We start from the raw sequence: 22912 nt of genomic DNA on the forward strand, positions 1-22912 counted from the left end.
TCACAATTTGCTTCCTATTATCTTATAGGCCATGCAAACTTCATTCACTGTTTAATAGATGGCACGCTTCACTTTTATAAATAAATAAATACATTTGAAAAAAATGATTATTAATATGGTTAATGCATCGCTTTCTGATCGAGCCGGCCCGAAGCATGGGCGAAGCAGTCGATCGAAATAACAAATGATTTATGTTTTCTTGTTATTATTTTGGTCAGGTATGCCCTACAAATTCTGTCTGCCAGTGGTACGACAGCACAGCACCTGAAAGCCGACAGCAGACAGAGAGAGAGAATTCAAAGTTTGGAATCTCAGAGGGCAGTCTGGAACGATTTTAGGAGGCAGGAACATGCAGCAGTGTGTTCAGCATACGAGATGTGTTCCACAGCAGGCTACAGCACAATCATTAGCCTTGCATCTAAAGTTGTCGGCTATGACCTGGAATACTTCTAATATACTGTTAACATATTTAAGAAACCAGACGGAAATGTTGCGTAATATTTCTCATACAGTAGTTTTCATGTTTATGCATCTAGGCTGGATATTCATACACTCGATACTTTTTTTTTTTTTTTTTCGTCCGCTTTCGTCACTTTTTCCTGGAAATGAAATGTGTTAAATAATGAATCCAGTTTACATGACCTTACTAGGAGGCGGTCGAGGTGAGAAACCCACCAGTGAAAGGACGGTTAAGGCGAGAGGATGACAGCTCCGAGAGGCAATCCATAGACCCGTGGATCCTGTGAAGAGAAAATGAAAGAAATGACACGCATTGCACTCTACTCTCTCAGTCTGAGGCAAAAACAAAGAATACTAAAAGTCCTCGCCGAGTTCTTGTGGCACATTGAGGCGAGCCTGCTTCGGCTAAGAAACCCACAACATCAGCAGCTATTTCAATAGAGTCCAAGGACTGGGTCAATCCTGCTTTTTGAACGCGTCTTCTATTCACCGGGAATTAATTTAAATGTACTAAATGGGATATGAAGGGAAATGGTCCTCATTCTAATACAATGAGTTATTTCCTCAAATTAATTCATTGATTATCCAATGCGTTTCCTGGACTGACTGAGTTGAAATGGAGTTGACCCCCCTATTCCCAGATGTGAAGGGCCTTGATCCCCCAGCACCGCTGCTGAAAGGCACCTGTCCCATATGTTGGATGTTTACCCAAGCCGCTGTGTGGCAGTGATAATAGCTGAGCTTTAAAAACCATTACGACGGGAGGCAAGCTTTGGTGGAGAGATGAGCAGAAACAGCCTTATCTTGTTTGCAGGGGGATAGAATGCGGGTGTAGAGGGGGGGGGCTCAGAGAGAGAGAGAGAGAGAGAAAAAGTCTTGCTGTTTGTTTTCCTAATGGGTCCTGATAGCCGCTGACAAAAAGAGAAAGAAAAGGAGAGGACGGAAGAGTGGCTCCGTTCTCCTTGCGCTCGGTAGATGGAGAGAATGTGAGAGGTCTCCATTAGGGAGAGGCACGCTTAACGGAGCGTCCTGCCTGCCCTGTGGGTTAATTAGAAAAAAAAAGAGGGAGAAGAAAAGGATGAAACAGAGGAGAAAATGAGAGCGGTCCCTTCAGAAAGCACCCCTTATCATGCTGTAAAGGTATAGAAAGAAGAAGAAAAAAAAAGAGAATGGTAGGGTGAAAGTGTTGGAGAGGAAAGAGAGGAAAAACTAAGAAAGAAAAGAGCGAAGTCAGGTGGCAGACATTAGGGACAGACACAGAGAGAGGTGTAAAAAGGATGAAACAGGCGTACGGCGGTTGTGCGAGCAGAATTGTACACACTTTTTCTTCTTCTGCCTGCTTGAGACTTACGCTGCGTATTAGCAATATCACTAAGGTGCAAATAACACTGTGCCAGCTGCTTTTTCCATATCTTAAGGATTAAGAGATTTCCCAAAATAGCCAGCTTGCCATTTCACACCGCTGTTGAGTCAACACTGTATCCGAAATACATACTGTACACTCTAATCTGTATGAATAATATAATCTGTATGAATAATATAATCTGTATGAATAATAAAATACCGCTTCAAGGCCTCAATGGGAATGAGCCTTTATTGTTGACTACATTCTAATAAAAGGTTCAGGTGGGAGGTACTATGAAGAGGTGCCTCTGTCGTTCCATAGACATTTCATCAGTGGGCCAGTGTTCTATAGCTGTAAAGGGAAACTCTCGGTAGGCATGGTACTGTGTGCAAAGACAGAAGGAAGGGAATACAGTACATGAATGAGAACTGAACATTGGGAGGCTTGGATGAAAGGATCCCCGCCTTCTCTTGAAATAGTGTGACTCAAGTGCAACTCGTCAAGGAACAACTCGTTTGCTTCAGAGTGATGTTGTGTTGGGGTGTCAAGTAGGGGCCATATTCATGAATTGGCCTGGACTATGTTGGATAGTCCTAGTCTAATCACTCATTTGGATTATGCATGTCGCTATTGAACTTGAAATCAAACATTCCCCTGTGATGCAAATGACACTGTCAAAAGGCAGCTCATTAGTGCCATCACAGTATTGATGAACATAATGAAATGCAACCTCCAGCAACATGTACCAGATGTGGCTTTTCACCATTTCCAGCATTTGAGAATTCATGACGGGCACTTCTTCTTTCCAGATTAGTTTTTTACACTGCTGTTTACAAATGGATACAATTAGAGATGGGGATACCCCCAGGGCCAGTACCCACCTCTGTACACGCGAGGGAGGGGCAAAGACGCCGTGTTTTAGGGGGCAGCTGAAGTACTTCACCCCTCCGACTGATCCGTCGTTCTTCCCGCTAGGCTTGTCCAGTTCAATCCCCAGCCAGAACCCTGAGGGACAGACAGACAGACAGACAGACAGACAGACAGACAGACAGACAGACAGACAGAGAGACAGACAGAGAGACAGACAGAGAGACATGCGGTCAAAGGAAAGCTATTGAGACAGGAAGGTTTGGACAGCCTGTATGTAACTCTGTATATCTGTAACAATGGGCCCAGATGAGGATGAGGCTCTGAAAGAGACTGAACAGTCGCAGTGAAGGGCGCTTTTACAACGCTTTTCACCTTGACATCACAGCATGGTGAAAAACGGCCTATTTTGTGGAAGACAGGCCCGCTGTGCTCTAAGCCCGAGGACTGTAATGCAGTAGCATTGAGCTAGCCTTGGCTTTAGTGTATCAAAGGATTTATGCTGCAGAGAGGAGCTCCCAAAACCTGTGGAGAGCTAAGTGCAGGTACTGAATCATACAGAAGAGGCATACCTCTGCAAAGGCTGCAATTCCTACCCGTGCCAAACCACAGGTAAACTCAGGTGCACTGTCATTGACTGTAAGAATGTTTTTGCCGTGTCTAAGTTAACCGCAAACATAGCCCACAAATCCACAAAGCTTCCGCTATGTCACAGATATTGTCATTGGTTGTGATAAAAATCACTCCAGTCCTTAAAATACTTGCTTGATGCCAGCTGCATTTCGCAAACTTCATATTCTTGACAAAACAAGCCTTCATCATTGATAAATACTTTAATTCTTTAGCGTAATCAAGGTATATAACATTCTGCAATGTTTGAACTTCACATAACAGTGTTAGGATCAAATATCTTTAGGATGGGAATGGTTTCTTGAATTGCTTCAACCAATGACAACATCCATTATAAGATGGTAGCCTGAATATATCTGTGTTGGTTTGGTTCTGGCCATACTGTATAAAGTGAACATCATTGAAGTCTACGTATGTTTAGGCAAGACACTTCAAGGAGATGGCAGCAGGCTGGTCAAGTGACTGACAGGCCGTCAGGTGACAGACAGCTGAACCCACCTATGAAAGGAAGCAACGCATCACATGGTTGTGGCAACATAGGCTTAAAGAGAGCTGAGTTTGCAACGCTCCACCATGGTTAACAGTAACACTCCACCATGGTTAACAGTAACACTCCACCATGGTTAACAGTAACCATGGTTAACAGTAACACTTCACCATGGTTAACAGTAACACTCCACCATGGTTAACAGTAACACTTCACCATGGTTAACAGTAACACTATCATGGTTAACAGTAACACTCCACCATGGTTAACAGTAACACTCCACCATGGTTAACAGTAACACTATCATGGTTAACAGTAACACTCCACCATGGTTAACAGTAACACTCCACCATGGTTAACAGTAACACTCCACCATGGTTAACAGTAACACTCCACCATGGTTAACAGTAACACTATCATGGTTAACAGTAACACTATCATGGTTAACAGTAACACTATCATGGTTAACAGTAACACTCCACCATGGTTAACAGTAACACTTCACCATGGTTAACACTCCATCACCACTGGCTATGCAAGTTTACTTTTTTTTTACCACCACCCCAGCTCCCACCTGACGGTTCACTCTGTGTTACCTACTTACGGGGGTTTTGAAAGTTTATCGGCTTATAATATAGGCTTATGGTATGGTATTTGATTGTTTAACTTCAGGCAGGAAACTATATCTTGGAGGCCATCCATGGAGGACCTCTACACTCAGCGCTGCAGGAAGAAGACTAACCGGATTATTAAAGACCCTCATCACCCCAGCAACAAACTGTTTCAGCTGCTCCCGTCTGGCAGACGCTACCGCAGCATCCGGTCTCACACCACCAGACTCAGGGACAGTTTCATCCCACAGGCAATAAGACTGTTGAACTCCTGAGCTACTTAGCTCACCACAATGACACTTTTTAACTATGCCACTTTATAACATGCCACTTTATAAAATGCCACTTTATACCAGTCGACATCTGGATAAAAACGTCTGTTTACATTTCACTTTTTACATTTTCATTTACATTTATTTAGTTTTGTATTTCGGTAACTATTGTTATTGTTGTTGTTTCTTTTTATTTTTATTATTTACACTTCTTATTGCACTGTTGGAGGAGCCCAAGACTTAAGAATTTCATTGCCAGCGACTGCTCTGTAATTGTTGTGCATATGACAATAAAACCATCTTGAATCTTGAATCTCGAATCTTGAATATCAGAGGGAAAACCTAATGTATTACCTTCAGACCTATTGTATTACCATTTTTATTAAATACCAACTCTATTGTATTACCATTTTCATTAAACGCCAAACCTAATGTATTACCATTTTCATTACACGTATTAATCGGCATAAGTGTCCTGACTGAACTGACCCTATTTCCATATTGCTGAAGAAAAGGTTTAGCAATGCCTGTAGCACCATTACTCAATGAATGACAATGCGAATGACAATGCTAATAACACATCTTTCTGAGTTAACGCATACTGACAAGTGCTCAAATAAACAGTACTACAGTAGATGCTTTATATGTATGAATGTACCGCATAAGTATCTACTACCCCGGAGGCATACTATCCCTTGAGCCTTACCGTTAAGTGAGTGTTAACCTTACAGCCCCAAGTGTACTTAACCTTCATGTCCTCCTGTTAAGTCTGTTCAACCTTAGTGCTCTAACAAATAGGGCCCATAACCTTTTACACTCTAAAGCATTAAGCCTTTGAACACATCACAGTATGCTTAGCGCACCTTCCTTAAAGCTCTGCTACACAATTGCCTGTTCAACCTTTGAGCCTCACTGTTTAATGATGTTTAGTGTATTACAGTTTAATCAATCATGTACAAAACATCATATAAAAAATTTACCAATATTGGATTTGAACACGTCTAATATGATCATGGATAATTTATTCAACCACAGAATTTTACTTTACATAGTGTGCTGAACCTTTTTGCGGATTGGTTAGTATGCAATACACAGTCTTGCCAAAGACTACGTGGCCAAACATTTTCTAGGTAGGATTGAAAACGTGCTGGTGGACGAGCAGAGGTAAGGCATAAATCAACCAATGTGTGCTTACATGTAAATACAATCTCTTAGCATTTTAATTAATTACTATCATAATCATAATCAAAACCATCTTTGCTCTCATCATACGTGGTAGTAGCAGGAGAAGTAGTGCTAGGTATCATAATTATCATAATTACAAATATACAGTAGTTGGTATGATGTGTGCAGTGTATGAAAGCTGTAGGGGTCTAACCTGGGGCAAAGCTGGTCTTGCCGTAGAAGCGCACCACCCCTGTCCTCTGGCCCACCACCAGCACCCTCTCCCCCAGGCGGACCTCCGGCCCCTCACACACTGAGCTGCTAGCCGAAGGGGTACGGCTTCGAGGATCTGGGTGGGAGAAATGGGGAGGGGAATGTTGGTGTTTAAGGGACAATGTTATGGTGCGTTCAAGTTCTCCCCGGAAACTCTGAACTTCCGACTTTGTTTTTTCGTAGAGCTTGGGTAACATCCTGGTAACAGTCTGATATTTCCGACGGAGCACTTGAATGCACCATTAGTAAACACTAATGCTGCATTCAAGTGCTCTTTCGGAAATATCAGACTGTTATCAACATCTGCAACACCAATGGCACCATTGTCATAATCATCAGCATTATCATCTCACTGTCATCTTTGTAATCTTTACAAAAAAAAACGTTTTAAATATGGTCATAACAGCGCACTATTACACTCTCTCTCGCCAATAAAAGTAGTTCATATAATCATAGATCTAGAATATGAAGGCTCCAACTCAAGACTTTGAGCTGAATACATTTAGGTAGATTTTTCTCTATTCAGTAGATAAGGCATGTACTGTATATCATCCTAAAAGCAATGTGCGTGGCTCTCATTGGTCAGGGATAATGATATGCGTGTGATGTACCAATAAAGGTCGTGCTGGTTGTCGAGCGGGGAGGTGGGGGCGTGGCCCTGGAGCTGGACGGGAAACGCTCCCGCCGCGGTCTTACTGGAGGCCGTTGTCGTGGCAACGGCCGAGGTCGAGCGGTTGGGCCGTGTCTGGAGTCGAGTGAGGAAGAGGACGAAGAGAGGGAGCGAGAGAGTGCACCTGGAGAAGAGAGGAAAAGAGTGGAGAGAGTGGAGAGATTAAAATAGACAAAAAAAAATACGGAAAAAGCAAGGTCTACAGCACGACAAGATGAATGAAATTGGACCTTGAGGAAATCTACTTAAATCAGTCACTGCACACAACATTGATTGAACGGTGCATCAAACTTCCAAGGAGAGCCTGCTTGATGCACACTGAGCGAGCAAGCTTTCTCTGCACCCCTAAACCACACAGCAAAAAGGCAGGGTTTCCCACACCTTCTTAAACATCAAATTCAAGGACTTTTCAAGGACTTTCCAGGCCCAATTCCCTCAAATTCAAGGACTCAACAGGGCATAGTTTGAGACATAGATCAAGGTTAATTACTGTTACAACACTGAGAATTTTTATAATGAGAACTAGCAGGCTTACAGACAACAATTAAAAAGAGAGAGAGGCTTGAATGTGTGAACACTTCTCAATTGTGCTGTGTTACAATGATGGCAGACTACGTGGTCTCTTGACTTCTCTAACATAGCACAGCAAAACAATATATTGTGCAAGTTGAGCAATAGAGACAGACATATTTACTTGTTGAAGAGCTAAGTGACTCCTTGTTTATTTCAGCAGTTTATTTCATTATTTAGCACCAGCTTAACAACACAAAACATGTCACAGAGCAAAAACATGACCTTTTTTTTCATGAACATGACCATGACCAAATGAATAGATAAATAAACAAAAAGACATAACCATAAATAACATGTTTTGCAACAATAAAAGATTAGATGAAAATGAATTGGATCAAAATAAATAAAACATTTACCCAACCTGGGGTTTGTATTCTGGGGTTTTATTTATTTATTTTAAATCACTTACTCATTGAGTAGTGTTTTACCCTTTTCCAAACTGATCATTCACTTTTTCATTGAGTAGTGTTTCTATTTCAGCTATTTGTGCTCTTTTATCTTTAGCCCTCTTTCTCAGGCTACTGGACTTGAATAAGAGTGAGGTTGCCTATGCTCTCCACTTTCAGTGCAAATTCTTCTGCTGAGGTCTCGAGAGCATTTATGTCATCTGTCAGTCTTCTTTTCTTCACTTTAAGTTCATCTAATTAATCTATAAGGTCTTTTCTCTTTCTGTTTTTTTGCTCATCGATTCTTCTCTGTCTCTGCCTTGCAGATGCCACTGACGTCAGCAGCAGTCTGTCAATGCACACATTATGTATGCCACCCACAGCTCGTATGTGGTCAACTAAACATCTCTGTGCTACGTATGAATCTTCCTTCAAGTTCTCCACTTCAATCTGCCGACTGATGGAGAATCCACGCTCTACTGAGGCTTGCCCGTGTGACAGTAAGAGGAGTTGTCTCTGACCAGTGAGGAGTCGATGTGATTGGATGACTGGCTCACCTCGACATCAAGAAGTTTTTGAGGGGTCTTCGCTTCTCTCATGAGGTCTGGCTTAATGAATCTGCTCATCAAGCTCTTAAGCAGCTTGAACAAGTCTGTAGAGAGAAATGGCACCATGGGCTTATCGGTCTGGTAGCTTGTGAGGAATGATGTCACTTCTTTGCTCACTGACAACTGATGAAATTCAGTTGTTGTCGTCATGAGAGGGTCCTTAACGGCCTCCTGAATCACCCCATGGACTTTGTGCCTGGATTTGGCCATCTTTTCTCCTCTACAGCCTTCACATACACTCACCGGCTACTTTATTAGGTACACCTTGCTAGTACTCCCTTTTGCCTTCAGAACTGCCTTAATTCTTTGTGGCATAGATTCAACAAGGTGCTGGAAACATTCCTCAGAGATTTTGGTCCATATTGACATGATAGCATCACGCAGTTGCTGCACATCCATGATGCGAATCTCCTGTTCCACCACATCCCAAATGTGCTCTATTGGATTGAGATCTGGTAACAGTGGAGGCCATTGGAGTACAGTGAACTCATTGTCATGTTCAAGAAACCAGTTTGAGATGATGTGAGCTTTGTGACACGGCGCGTTATCCTGCTGGAAGTAGCCATCCGAAGATGAGTACACTGTGGTCATAAAGGGATGGACATGGTCAGCAACAATACTCAGGTAGGCTGTGGCGTTTAAACAATGCTCAATTGGTACTAAGGGGCCCAAAGTGTGCCAAGAAAATATCCCCCACACCATTACACCACCACCACCAGCCTGAACCGTTGATACAAGGCAGGATGGATCCATGCTTTCATGTTGTTTACGCCAAATTCTGACCCTACCATCTGAATGTCGCAGCAGAAATCAAGACTCATCAGACCAGGCAACTTTTTTCCAATCTTCTATTGTCCAATTTTGGTGAGCCCGTGCGAATTGTAGCCTCAGTTTCCTGTTCTTAGCTGACAGGAGTGGCACCCAGTGTGGTCTTCTGCTGCTGTGGCCCATCTGCTTCAAGGTTCGACGTGTTGTGCGTTCAGAGATGGTCTTCTGCATACCTTGGTTGTAACAAGTGGTTATTTGAGTTACTGTTGCCTTTCTATCATCTCGAACCAGTCTGGCCATTCTCCTCTGGCCTCTGGCATCAACAAGGCATTTTCGCCCAGAGAACTGCCGCTCACTGGATATTTTCTCTTTTTCGGACCATTCTCTGTAAACCCTAGAGATGGTTGTGCGTGAAAAACGCAGTAGATCAGCAGTTTCTGAGATACTCAGACCAGCCCGTCTGGCACCAACAACCATGCCACGTTCAAAGTCACTTAAATCACCTTTCTTCCCCATTCTGATGCTCGGTTTGAACTTCAGCAGGTCGTCTTGACCATGGCTACATGCCTAAATGCATTGAGTTGCTGCCATGTGATTGGCTGAATCACTCATGCACGCACGTGACCGTCGCACTTTCTTGAGGCAGGTGGCGCATGAAACAAAGACGCACAGACAGCGGGAGACACACCTACAGACAGCGGAACATAGCCTATTTGCTAACGTTTTAAGGATAAAAAAAATGTCTAAAGAACTTCAACTTCTATTCTTGCACAAAATAAATAAATTCAAGCACTTTCAATGACCCATGTCTATTTATGTCTATTTTCAAAAACTTTCAAGGCCTTGATATTTTTTTTCTCAAATTCACAAACTTTCAAGGATTTCAAGGACCTGTGGGAACGGTGAAAATGGTGTGCCTACCATCTTAAACACTGAACCACCCATTCCTACCATGTTCACCATCAGCTCATGATTCTCTAGGCTGCAGTGGGGCTTTGAGGCACACTACTGTACCTAGGAGTGCAAACAGCATTGTATCAAGTGCAGTAATAGCAACGGACTACCTCTCCCTTGGCTCATCCTGGCACCAGAGATCAAACAAGGGCCAAAATTCTCATTTCCCCCAACTTCAAGGAATGAGATGCAAGAGTGGGCTACACGATTTAGCTTTTAAGAACCCATTTGGAGGCAGGACTTCATTAAGCTTTAACTTTCACGGACCTTCACAGGCCAGGAGTTCATTAATTGCCCAAGTCAGAGAGGCTAATTGATTAAACCCATGCCAAAATGCTTTAAGCTAGAAATGGATTCTGCTACAAACAGATTAGGACCTAGACTAGAAGATGAAGAAAAAAAAAAAAGTCTTCTGTCACCAAAAACTCTTCTAAAAGGACTGGCTGTCAGCAGCAGACATGAGGCGGGTTGCTGACTCTGTCAGCCACTTTGGTCAAATCAATCACTCATTGCAGCAGGTTAGACCTCGTATTGCAGGTGAAATGTTGAAGCCTTTAGAGCTGGCAAACCCTAAGACGTCTACTGATGAGACACTTTTAGACACTGTCACGCAGTACTGCAGGCACTGCAAATGTCCCCAAAGGTTTAGCTTGAGCTGTGTGAAGGCTGGAAGAAAGTCTACCTTGAGCTGTTGTGAAGTGTGGAAGGAATGGTCGTTTCAGGATTAAGATGCACTGTGTATTAGTGATGGGGCAATAGGAGGACTAAAAGGTGGAATCAACACACCGACTCAATCTCTTTGACTGAAGTAACTTCAAACTGCTATTATGCAATTGGCACCATGTGATCGCCTCACATCCCGCCATTTCTAGCATACAGCGCAACAGAGCGCCATCAACTGTGGCTGCAGTACCTGTCTTGACCTCAGGGGGGCTGACTGCGACCTCCTCAGGAACTGGGGAGCCTTTTTGTTTATCAGGTGTTTTTTTGATGGATGGAGAACCTTTTCCGCAGAGGCAGAAAAAAAAAAGAAAACAGTAAACAGCACATTCAAAAATAAAGAAAGGGACAAAATAGGTGTGGCAACAAGGACATAGAAAACGAAGCCAGGAGAGTAAAATGAGGAGAAAAAAGATGGAGGCAAGGCGAGAGAATGAGCGAGATACCAAAAGAGAAATAAAATAGAGTGAGGGAGAGAGAGAGAGGATGAGAGAGAGAGAGAGAGAGAGAGAGAGAGAGAGAGAGAAAGAAAGAAAGACACAAAAGAAGGACACCATGACATTGCAGCGCAGTGGGGAGAGTGGTGAGGGAACAAAGGGAGCCTACTGAAAAGCCAACGCTTTTGATTGTGAATGTCTGTTCAGAGGCCCTTGGAGAACCTCAAACAAAGTCCAGAGACGAGAGGTCACTCCCACGCAGGAGCCCCAATCAAATCAGAACCCTCTCGGAGCAGAGTGGTGGCAGCCAGCGATTGTCGAACAACACAGCTAAACTAGTTACCCACAACGCTCCTCTCATCCCTGATGGCCTTCATATGTCTCACTATCAGTGAAGGCTGAAGTTACCTCGTTGCAGGGTTCCCCAAAAAAATGTAAGAGGGGCGCTGTGCTACCTTTTCGGCAGCGCCACTATGTAAATATTTCAGAGCAAATTAAACTGATATTTAGTAATGATAGAGTAATTCGTTAAAAGCGAAAGCTGAAGCATTATCATGTTCATTATGTTCATGTGTTTCAGCAGTATTTTGACGTGAATAAATGCAAGTCGGGTTTTCATAATGAAATCCAGCGCCACCGTGTTCCAAAATCCTGGGGAGAACCCTGGGTTGTCTCGATACTATTTGAAAAATAATTTCCAGCATTTTAGCACAATGCTGGTGTTCAATTCCTCACTCTTTTTTTTTTACCTTTTTAAAATGACGGACCTACAGCATACGATGGCTGAAGGAAGGGAACAAGCAGCAACTGGCCTCACAGAGCAGCCAACAAGCTTTGTTTCAGATCATTAAACTAATTATCTATACTTTCATATCACAAACTCAAAATGTATAATGGAAATGGGAAAGCATGATCTTATTTGTTTTTGCTACAGCTATATAGTGTATAATTGATCATAATAATTGATTACTTGATTCCCATTCCATTCAACCATCAGTGATTTTGCTGAATCACTAGTTCATATGAGTAATATGGTAGGATTGACTGCATATAATTAAATAATAAACTCTACAGGCAAAGAAATCTATTAATAACTAATCTGCCAAATAAATGGCTTGACATTACCATTGCCTCATTAATATGCCATTAAGGACCACATATTAATACAGCACCCCAAAAGAGCTGACAGATTCAAAAATCCAACAGTCAATTTTCGGATTATTGATTGCCCTTTCTGTTAACATTTAGAGCACTTGGACAGTGTTCTGCTGAGAGCACAAGTGTTTTTCTTTGCTACTAACTAAAAAAAGAGGAGAGACTATCTTCAAACGCCAAATGCAACTGTTTCTTGTCGTTGCAACCTTTCCCTTCCAGGAGACCTCCCGGCCCCCCATCTACCTTCTCCACACACTGATGAGTAGTTGAAGTGACAGGCTCCGGTAAAGACAGAGGCTTTAAGGATCAAGCAGCAGTGCTTTGTGACTGTGGTCACTGCTATCGCTGCCTTTTTGAGGCCTGAGCTGCAGTTGACAAGCCCTAATAGGGGCCAGCCTTGTGGTCTGTCTCTCCTGGTTAGAGAGACAGCTTGTTGAGTTCCACAACAACCCGCCCTCTTCCATAGATGCATTTAAGTAGCCTCTTTTCACAGGCGACGCCTGTTAGCCTTATATTGGCATTCTGAGGTGGCACTGGAGACCCAAATAAAATACTCAATGTGATTGGATCTTCTTCGAAACACGGAGGATGAAATCCTATTAAGCCTGAGAATGCTCCTCCCTCACCCCCCCCCCGCTGTTGTTTTTCCATTTTTCGTCCTAGAGCTGTTACAGAAGCTAGCTAGTTAGTTAGATGTTAGCAATGGAGATGTCCAACTGTCTAAAAACAAAACGCTTCTTTGATGTTTTACATTAAAAAATGGGTGTGCTCGCATGTGATTGGTGCTACAACCTGTCCGTAATGTCATTTTGAACACCAACAGCCCACCCACTTGTGGGTTATGTTTGACAGACTCTAGGGTGTGGAGCGCGCGGACATTTAAGTAGGCTGTGCCCAATACGAGGGGAGACTGAAGGATAGGTTTGAAAAGTTTGGGCCGTAAACGCCTGACATCCCTGAGAGTTGCTCAGTCATAAATTACACCTATAGTAATGCGCACACACACACACACACACACACACACACACCTTGTGATGAATGGCTGCCCAGCCATTCAGGCTGTCTTTGGCCTGGTTATTAAACCTGCTTAATTGGACTATCAATCAAGGAGGGCTGTGGAATTCCATGGGACACTCCGAGATCCACTATTCCCGTCACGTCCGGGGCAGCACCCAAGGGCAGGTAATAATATCCCCTACAGGTGCGAGATGAGCACAAGGCTCATATCCAACTAGCAGGCATTTCCCTTCCGTGCCGTTGACACACGGTTATCTGTTGTTCCGGGCTCCTGTGTTGACGGTATTTCATGCGTGCATGATCACAGAGGTGTTGTGTAAGGCAGAATGTGAGTCACCCACAGTAAATTGGGAACACAGAGGTGTGCCACATCTGACACCCCCGCAGCATTCGTGACTCATAGATACATCTAAGGTCTGTAATACAAAAAACAAATGAAACAAAAAGAAAAAAGAAAGACGGTAAGTATCTGCTGTAGTTGCTTCATTGTAGTCGAGAGGGTTAACTACCGACGTCAAGACTGAGAGAGGAAGGAGGAGGAGGAGGAGGAGGAGGAGGAGGAGGCAAGGGTCCAGGCTGGGTCCAAGGAGGGTGAGTCATTGTCTCTGATGAGCCACCGGCAGCTATCAGCATCTATACGTCTGAATGAAGCAGTGAAAGCGGTCTTAAGCCCAGGCCACGGCAGACAATGCAATTACGGGGAGGGGGAGAGGGGGAGGGCTGCCCTGGAGAGCTCCAGCAGACGGATACACACACTCATTCCTAGGTCAGGGCAAGGAGCTACGGCCGTCAGAGGTGCGTCTTTTTCTGTGGGGGCAAGGCGGTAATCCGGTTAGTGGAGATTGGTGCCCTTGCGCCAATATCGCTTTTCCACCATACACCTCCCACACACACACGCCTTTTTTTCAAGCCCCCCGGAGCGGTTGGGAGATGGAAAAGCCAGAATTGTCATTACCATTACTGCCGGTGCCATAGCTTCTGTTCTCCTCCTCTGCCCCCCCTCAGGTGCATGAATGAATGTCAGTGTTATGACTCTCTCCGAGACATATTGGGGAGGTTCAGATAGAGAATCGGAAAACTAATGTTGTTATTGCTGAACGTTTGCGTGAGGGGGGAAAAGTGCTGTGATCTGTGGTCTCTAATAACGCATTAATGTGCATGGGCTTTCGGTAACGGGTCCTAGGGGTGTGTGTAATGAGATAAATTGTGGCCCCCCCCCCCCCCCAATACTTCCCCACCCTAGCTTACTCACTCCCTCTACCTCTCAGTCCTGAGTTTTTCATCACGACGAGATAATTAGGGCATGTCTTTGCACCCTGTGGATATTCTTTTATAGCCGAAGCTCGTATCCATCCGTTTTGATGAAGAGCCATTTCACTAACAGCCGTGACGCAAACATCTGTGGCGTCTTTGTTTGGAGTGACTCTGTACCTGTGTTTATCTTGGAGGTGACGTGTGACAAGTCGATGCGGCGAGGGGGCCGTACAGGCGTGGATGTCTTCAGGGGGTTCATTTTGCGGCGCTCCGAGGGTTTGCTGATCTTGGACAGGGGAGCAAAAATCCCTGTGGGGGAGATACAGAGAGAGAGAGAGAGAGACAGAAACAGAGACAGAGAGACAGAGAGAGAGAGACAGAGACAGAGACAGAGATAGAGAAAGAGACAGAGAGACAGAGAGAGAGAGACAGAAACAGAGACAGAGACAGAGACAGAGATAGAGAAAGAGAGAGAGAGAGAGACAGAGAGAGACAGAAACAGAGAGACAGAGAGAGAAAGAGACAGAGAGACAGAGAGAGAGACAGAGAGAGAGAGAGAGACAGAGAGAGAGAGAGAGACAGTGAGAGAGAGAGAGACAGAGAGAGAGAGAGAGAGAGAGAGACAGTGACAGGGGGAGAGAGAGAGACAGAGAGAGAGAGAGAGAGAGACAGTGACAGGGGGAGAGAGAGAGACAGAGAGAGAGAGAGAGAGAGACAGTGACAGGGGGAGAGAGAGAGACAGAGACAGAGAGAGAGAGAGAGAGACAGTGACAGGGGGAGAGATAGAGATCCAGTAAGAGCCTGTTAAAGCCAATAAGAGCCAGGGGTCAACATGGGGCAAGCCATAGATTTAGCAGCCATTTGAGATGTCGAATACACTCGTTTCTCACACAAAGAAAACAGCAATTGCCAGCCGGTCAGAAACCATCGAGCTCCCAACATGTTTAATAGGTCCTAATTGGTGTGGATGGAGGGAAAGGATTTGGGTCTATGGTGGTTTGGAGTGTTTGGATTGATAAGAGCTTAAGGGGGGTCATGTCAGTAGCCAATACCGTGTTTGAGGCTGCAGGTGAAGTACTGGACTCCCGCTACGGAGCCGTCGTTCTTTCCTTCTGGTTGGTCAAGTTCCACCCCGGCCCAGAGACCCCCGGAAAACTCAGTGCTGCCGCAGAACCGCAGAGTGCCCACCTGAAAACACACACACAGGCACGCGCACACACACACACACACACACGTTATAGGAGAATGAACTGCAGGTTAAACAGTGCTAGGGCCAAGAAACATGACACTAGACATAAACAAAGCCATTGAAAACCTGTGGACATACAGAATATATTGGACATTGGAATAGAGATAATGCACCCTCATTATGATGGTTACATCCTCTCTTTATGCTCCCCATTCTCTAGAGAAACAGATTTAAATCGATTTACGTCTTCATTCTGAAACGCACACGTGCCACTGCGCATTTATGGTAAGGCAGCCGCCTCCATCAAGAACCTGCCGCAACTCCAGACATGTTTTGATGCGTTCAAATTTATACACACGTCAACAGAAAGAAGAGGACGAATTAAAAGGATAATAGAGATCAAAGCGCGAGAAGGCGCCAGAGCGGCAGGGCGATAACAGGGTTTTGATTAGCCAATCTGTGAAACTGTGCTCCATGATTTCAATCCCAGTGTGGCGGGAGAATTCATTAAAGGTTTTTTTTTCCCCTTTGAGGGCCCCCTCCGACTGGGCCAGGGTGCTTCCGTACAAGTGAGTGTGTTTGTGTGCGTGCGTGCGTGCGCACACGTAGGGCCTGAGACAGCGAGGTCATCTTTAGGCAAGGACAAAGTGCCGATTACAACTGATTTGATTCACCGTGCTTCGTCTTTCTTCTTTTCCCCCCCATCCCTTTCTTCTCCTTCACTTGTTTAATGGTGGAGGGAAAATGGCTTGCGAAAACAAAAAACACACAGGATGTAAGAGAGATTCACACAGTGAATCGAGACAACTTGTGACCATATAGGTAAGATAAGTCAGCAAGGCACGGCAGTCTCCATGGTTTCCAGAGGCCTCATTTTTCCCCCCGCTTTCATCGAAATGACCTTTACAGTCAGAGTAAAAAGAGTCATCAATTGCCAGTTATTGCAAGGAACTACTGTAGCAATGGCGATGAGCCTTTTTCTCCGAACGTACCTTCTGACCAGCGATGACCACACGGTCACCCAACCGGATGCCCATGGTGGTGAGCTGGGCCCTGGCCTTGTCGGAGAGTCCCCCGGGAGCCCGGGCTGGGAGGGTGAGGGGCAGGGGGGCGCAGGGCCGGGGCAGGGCCTCTCTCAGGAGGGTCCGAAGGTCCTTGGCCAGGGCCGCCGCGTCCGCCATCTCCAGGGGCATGTCTAACGGCTCCGGAACCACGTCGGCAGGGCACTGACCCCTCTCGTTCTAAAAAGAGAGATGGGTGGAGGGAGGGAGAGACAGGGAAAGAGAGAGAGAGAGAAGGAGATTTAGGGACAAGGGAAATTAGGATGTAGAAGAGGACGTTAAGAGACAACCAGGTGAAATCTGTGCAAGTACAGAATGCAATTTTGGAGGCAATTTCCGATTTGGTGGTTCAAGCCAAAATATAACATAATTCCGCTACAACATTGCAGCATAATGTTTTACACACGGATCACCATTTTTTACATTTGGAAAAGTGGACTCGGTCAACTTCTGTGGGCCTTAACAAAGAAAAAGCAAAGAAGTCTATGGAGGTTTGACTTTTATTCTGTTTTAACCATTAGCACACAACCCCTAGTGCAGTTGATCAGCCTGGGCACACCCTGGGAATTCAGTTAAGTGGCTCAGAGTGGCGACTGTGAGAGAGAGTAAAGACAGTCAGACCACAGAGGTGTCAGGGGAGGGAGAGGAGAGGGCTGCGGAGGCGCGAGAGAGACCAGGGACCACACTTGGAGCGGGGCTGGAGTAATTGGGGCCCACTCACAAGCATTTCTGCAGGCGAAAGGTGAAGGCAAAGGAGCTGTCGAAGACGGCTTTCATACATAGTGTTAATGGACACTAGTGTGTGTGTGTGTGTGTGTGTGTGTGTGTGTGTGTGTGTGTGTGTGTGTGTGTGTGTGTGTGTGTGTGTGTGTGTCTGTGTGTGTGTGTGTGTGCTGGTACTATATGTCTGGGAATGGGTGTTCATTGAGCGCTAACTTGTGACTTAAAAGACTCCAAGTAATTAATACTTTCTTGATGGCCTGAACCATTAGAGCCGTGTGTGTGTACGTGTTGTGTGCTTGTTGTGTTGTGTGTGTTGTGTTGTGTAGTGCATAGGTATCTGTTCTGGCGATGGTGTTAATGGAATGCTAATTCATGCTACGTTCAAAGAGCCCTCTTTCGTGGCCTGAGAGACATTTAATAACCGTAAGAAGAATGTGTAGGAGGCCGGCACTCTTCCTGGACATTCATCTAGTAGTCCTCTTTCATTCCTACGCTAAACCATGACCCCTTTTTGATTTCCAGCTGGGCACCTAGTTATCTCGCTGCTTTTAGCTGCCGACAGGTGCTAAAGAGATTCAACTGAGCAATTGTGTTTTAAGATAAAAAATGTTTTAAGACATTTCCAATGCAGTCATTTTGTGCTCTGAGGAGACGCGGGGAAGCTAGTGCCTGCTTTAGCATGGAGCACTAATCACCACCAGACAGCTTGCAAAATTAAAATATGTTAAAATATGTTTATACCACCTGCAGTGTGACAGCCATACTTGTTATGTCTGGTCCAGAAGTAACAACCAAAACAAATAACTAAATATCGGACACCTGTGTGGATCCTTCTAAAGTCTGCTCATGTTCTGACAGCAACAGTGGTCATGGAGACCAGGTGTCTGGTGATATGGTCGGGTGTCCAAAATAATTGGTAGTGAGGGTTTGTTATCACATGGGCAGTTTTCTGAGGGCTAGTGGTAGATAGCAGACGTTAGATAGCAGGGTGACAAATCTCACACCTCATCTCAATCCTTTAATATATGTGAGAAGTGCTAGCCAGGAGCCAATTTGAGCTACTAATTTAGAGAGGTGAGTTTCTCAGGAAAGCGTGATTCAGCCATTGTCTTTGTATGGTTCCTGTGCTAATAGCACACTTGGCCCAGCGTCAGCCATTTTAATAACATCCATAACAGTAAATTCTGAAGAGACTTTTTAACACTAATGTCCACGGGTTGTATACTTTAACCTGTGGTTGTCATACATATTATACAACCATTAAGTCCAGTTATGTAATCTAATTATGGATTTCTATATCTACAGAGACATCGGCCATGGAGTACAACAATATGACGCTACAGACAGAAGCCAGTGGAAAAGTTAAAAAAGGAGAAATTATCTGAGCCTGAGAGCCACTTGATGTAATGTTTCTGAGAGAGACGTCAAAAGACTCGCTGGCCCAACAAAGCTTCCAAATGATGGATAGGCAAAGCCCGTACTGATACCAGGAGGTACTGACCAAGGATGCTGATGTGGACACTGCAGATGCTCTTTGATATCGAGCGACTATCCAAAACCCTGCATTGTAAATACGCTTGGACTACAGCAATTTGTCAACAAAGCCTATGTTCTCACTATAATTTGGGTTAAGATAGCAAACATCTACAAAAACACACACACACACACACACACACACACACACGCACACACACACACAAACGTGTCGAATGACTGATGCTCGATCGGGGTGATCAGAGTCAGGCTGGGGGATGTTAAATCATACTGGACTGTTCTTACTGTATATAATTTTTCCAGATGTCTATTTTATTCTATTATTCTATTCTATTGTCACTTTATTCTGTTGTTGTTGTTGTTGTTTGTGATGTGAGCTGCTGTTACGCCTTAATTTCCCCTCAGGTATCAATAAAGTATGTATCTATCTATCTCAAAGTCATCACTTTGTGAGCCAGGAAACCCCTCCCCTGTTTCTGAATGACTGGCTCATGAAAGAGAGTGCTGACAGAGCTATAACAACCCCCCAAAAATACAACTCCCCCATACATCAGAGGCTAGTGGTATGAGCCAACTCCCCCCATACATCAGAGGCTAGTGGTACAAGCCAACAGTCAATAAACCAAAAGACAAAGCAGACACAAGTTTTCTGTTCAATAAGACAGGAATAAAGACATATAGTACACGTTTTCCTGAACTACTCTTGAATGATAAATGGTTCATGTTAACCACTAGAACTATCATAATCTTGAATCTCTCCAGTCCTTGGACAACTATGCTTGTTTTGAGGATGGTTGAATGTGCCAAATCCCATGTCCGTATCCTTCACTGAGCTCCACTATGACGCAAGCAGCAGAGTCCATTTTTCAGATAGTGCTCTGCTGCCATCACATGGTCAGATATGATGCTCAGAGAAGGCATATCGGCAAGGAACATCTGTTCTAATGCAAATATGGACAACTCCGCGTGAGGTCACAGAGTTAATTTCTCCTGTTGAGAATCACTCATATAGTCAATTCAAGGCAAATGTCCGAAAGAGTTGAATCAGAGAGTAGCTTCATCAGAGATATGCTTTACAGAGCTAAGAAAGGGGGGGGGGGGCTCAAAACCATGCAGAGCTTATGAACAAGCTTTTTGTCAAAGATGGAAGAATGATTCAAAGCACGTCTGCGAAATTGGTATTCCAAACAAATGCCTGTTTAGTGTTCTGCGGAAAAAGCCCAAATGGGAAATGCGATATACCAAAAAAATGTGAGTATCTGAAATGACTTCAGAGTGGGGCCTAAATATGTGGGTGAACGATGCCATTTTACACTCAAGTTGAAGCGCCGTGGTGTGCAAAGGTCTCAGTCAAATCAATACAAAAGTCTCATATCTCATGGCCATTTTCAACTTTCTGAGATAAATAAACAACAACATTATAAAGTGAGGCAAGGGTAACTCAAATAGCCTAGGTAAATCAAAAAAACATATAATAACATGGGGTAACTGCAAATCGTTCAAAAGTCTAACTTCTAATGGGAACTTTGTTGAGGGATGGGAAGATGAGGCTCCTGTCACTCGTACCACAATGCACTGTAAATAACCTCACCATCATTATCATAAATCATACTATTGACCGGGTTTGTACAAAAATGGGACAGAGTAGAACAGTCTGCTAATGATCAACAGCTCGGGGTTGCGGTGAGGACAGGATCCCACTCCAGAACCTACAAGTGAGCAGCTGTCAACAGGACAATAGATCAAAAGGGATCTGAACAGTTTCAGTTAACAAGCCTCTTCCTCTCACGGAATGAAAGAACTCCCATCCTCCTCTGCTCCTGGGTGGACCACAACTCTGCCCTCAGCCCCATAAATGTCCTATGAGAGGACGACGTCTCCCCCACGCTACATCCACAACAGCTTTCAGGATGACGCAGACTGCGTCAAATTGATTGACTGATTCACAATGTGCAAATCAAGAGCATTATCAAATGGAGTACGGGGACACAGCAGGACAGAGGACAAGAGTCGGAGCCTTCTCTCCAAAAGAGACAGAGGCGTGGGAGAGGCGTTGAGAGTTACAACCCCCGCCTACAGCCTCACTAACTATAGCCCTACTAAAGATAAATGCAAATGACACTAAAATGGGCCTCTGCCATGCAAACAGCATCTGGCTAATGATTGTTTCTGGTTTGGTGGTTTAGTGATTGAAAATGTAACGTTTATGTAACATCCATTTGTCCAACTAGACCGATTTTCGGAGAACAGTCCCTCCAGATACATTAGGGCACAGTTTTACAGGGTTTTTACATCGGTTTTGACAACTCCAAAGGAACATTCCTCGAGTGGATGTTGACAACATCAAAATCACATTGGGGTTCAATGTATCTGAAACAAAGTAAACGCTATCTGAACCCAGGTCTGCACGTAAACGTATCTCGTTAGCTGTGGAGTCATCAAGCCAGTATCTACGCCTCTTCCCCCCTCTGAATGTACACACTTAACAGGCACCACTGTTGTAGAAACAAGGCGCAGCTTCTCGGGGGGTAAATAATATCAATAATTAAAATTCATGGTTGGTGACATCTGCCAGTTGCCTTCAGTTGCCTTGTTTGAACCCTGGGTGCTGCTCTTCTCTCTCCGTGCTCCGCGGGGGTGTAAAATTAGTTTATGAAGGATAAATTAGCGTGGTTAATTTGAAGATAAAGCCCACGGGAGGGAGTTGAATGAGATGGGGGGGGGAATATAGTAGTCACATCAGGCGGGGTGAAATAGGTAAGCATGCGTGACATCTTTAGCGGCAAATTGCGTGTTCGCTCGACGGGGTGTCTGTGTCTATGTACAGATCAGTCTGAGAGTAGGTGAGTATAGATATAGCTTGTGAATGAGTGACATGGAAAAAATGTGTCTTGTATGTACAGTAGACTGCCATTGACTCATGATGGAAATAAATGTCAGTGAGTGTGTGGGTGGGTGTGTGTGTGACAGAGAGAGAGAGAGAGAGAATAAATATACTGTGTGTGTTATGAGCAAATGTCTATTAAATGTGTGGATGCATGTTTGCATCGTTACGTGTGCTAAACAGGACACACTCCAATAAGTCAAGACTGACGACGACGTACCCTGAAGGCTGGGTTGGCGCCCAGCTCCAGGAGACACTTCACGGCGGAGGAGCACAGGTTGGAGGCGGCGATGTGCAGAGCGGTGCCGAAGTCAAAGTCGCTGCAGGTGGCGTCTGCCTCTGAAACCAGGTCGTTGGACAGGAGAGTGAGACACTGAAGAGTGACAGTTAACGGTGCTGAAATACACACAAACGCTTTGTACAAGGTGCCCTCCTATTTGTATATATGGTTATGGCTGTTTTGGTCTATGGAAACTAATATATAGCACAGAGGTACAACAGTGTATGAACTCTCCTCAGCCTTTCTCCTCTCTGCTCTCCGTAATCTCTACCCCCTCTCCCTGGGTTCTCTCCTCACTGTCCCTTTTTCTCAGACTCTCCCTAGTTTCCATCCCCCCCCCTTCCTCAGTGTCTCTGCCATCGCCTTAGGCTGTCTCCCCTCCCGTCTCCTCCCGTCCCCCCGTCCCCCCACACACACACACACACACTCCTCACCCCCAGGTTGGGAGGCCTGCAGCACTACTTTGATGAGTTGGGGCACGTCGAAGTAGGCGGCGTAGTGCAGGGCGCTCATGTTGGTCCAGCGTGACCTCAGCCCGGGCTCCGCCCCCAGTGACAGCAGCTGCCTAGCAAAGCTGGCCGCCGTCTCAGCATCGCCTGAGGGGACAGGAAAGAGAGATGGACGGGCATTA

At 44.8% G+C, this 22912-nt stretch overlaps 1 protein-coding gene across 2 annotated transcripts in view; it reads right to left on the reverse strand.

Annotated features, from left to right (window-relative positions):
• Window positions 1-22912, reverse strand: part of LOC310814118 (CAP-Gly domain-containing linker protein 4) — a 31679-nt gene that overhangs the window by 2912 nt on the left and 5855 nt on the right. Inside the window, exons 5-14 of one of the 2 annotated variants that reach the window (XM_083683408.1) lie at window positions 22716-22877; window positions 22222-22340; window positions 16832-17080; window positions 15703-15838; window positions 14828-14959; window positions 10981-11070; window positions 6720-6902; window positions 6050-6184; window positions 2686-2809; window positions 676-740 (exon numbers count right to left, since the gene is read on the reverse strand). In XM_083683408.1, the coding sequence (XP_083539534.1) occupies window positions 676-740; window positions 2686-2809; window positions 6050-6184; window positions 6720-6902; window positions 10981-11070; window positions 14828-14959; window positions 15703-15838; window positions 16832-17080; window positions 22222-22340; window positions 22716-22877 (1395 nt within the window). The remainder of the gene's footprint in view (window positions 1-675; window positions 741-2685; window positions 2810-6049; window positions 6185-6719; window positions 6903-10980; window positions 11071-14827; window positions 14960-15702; window positions 15839-16831; window positions 17081-22221; window positions 22341-22715; window positions 22878-22912) is intronic. The other variant, XM_083683409.1, reaches the window with a different exon arrangement.

This window comes from Argentina silus (genome assembly GCF_951799395.1).
Source record: "Argentina silus genome assembly, chromosome: 13".
In the NCBI taxonomy this organism is placed as follows: Eukaryota; Metazoa; Chordata; class Actinopteri; order Argentiniformes; family Argentinidae; genus Argentina; species Argentina silus.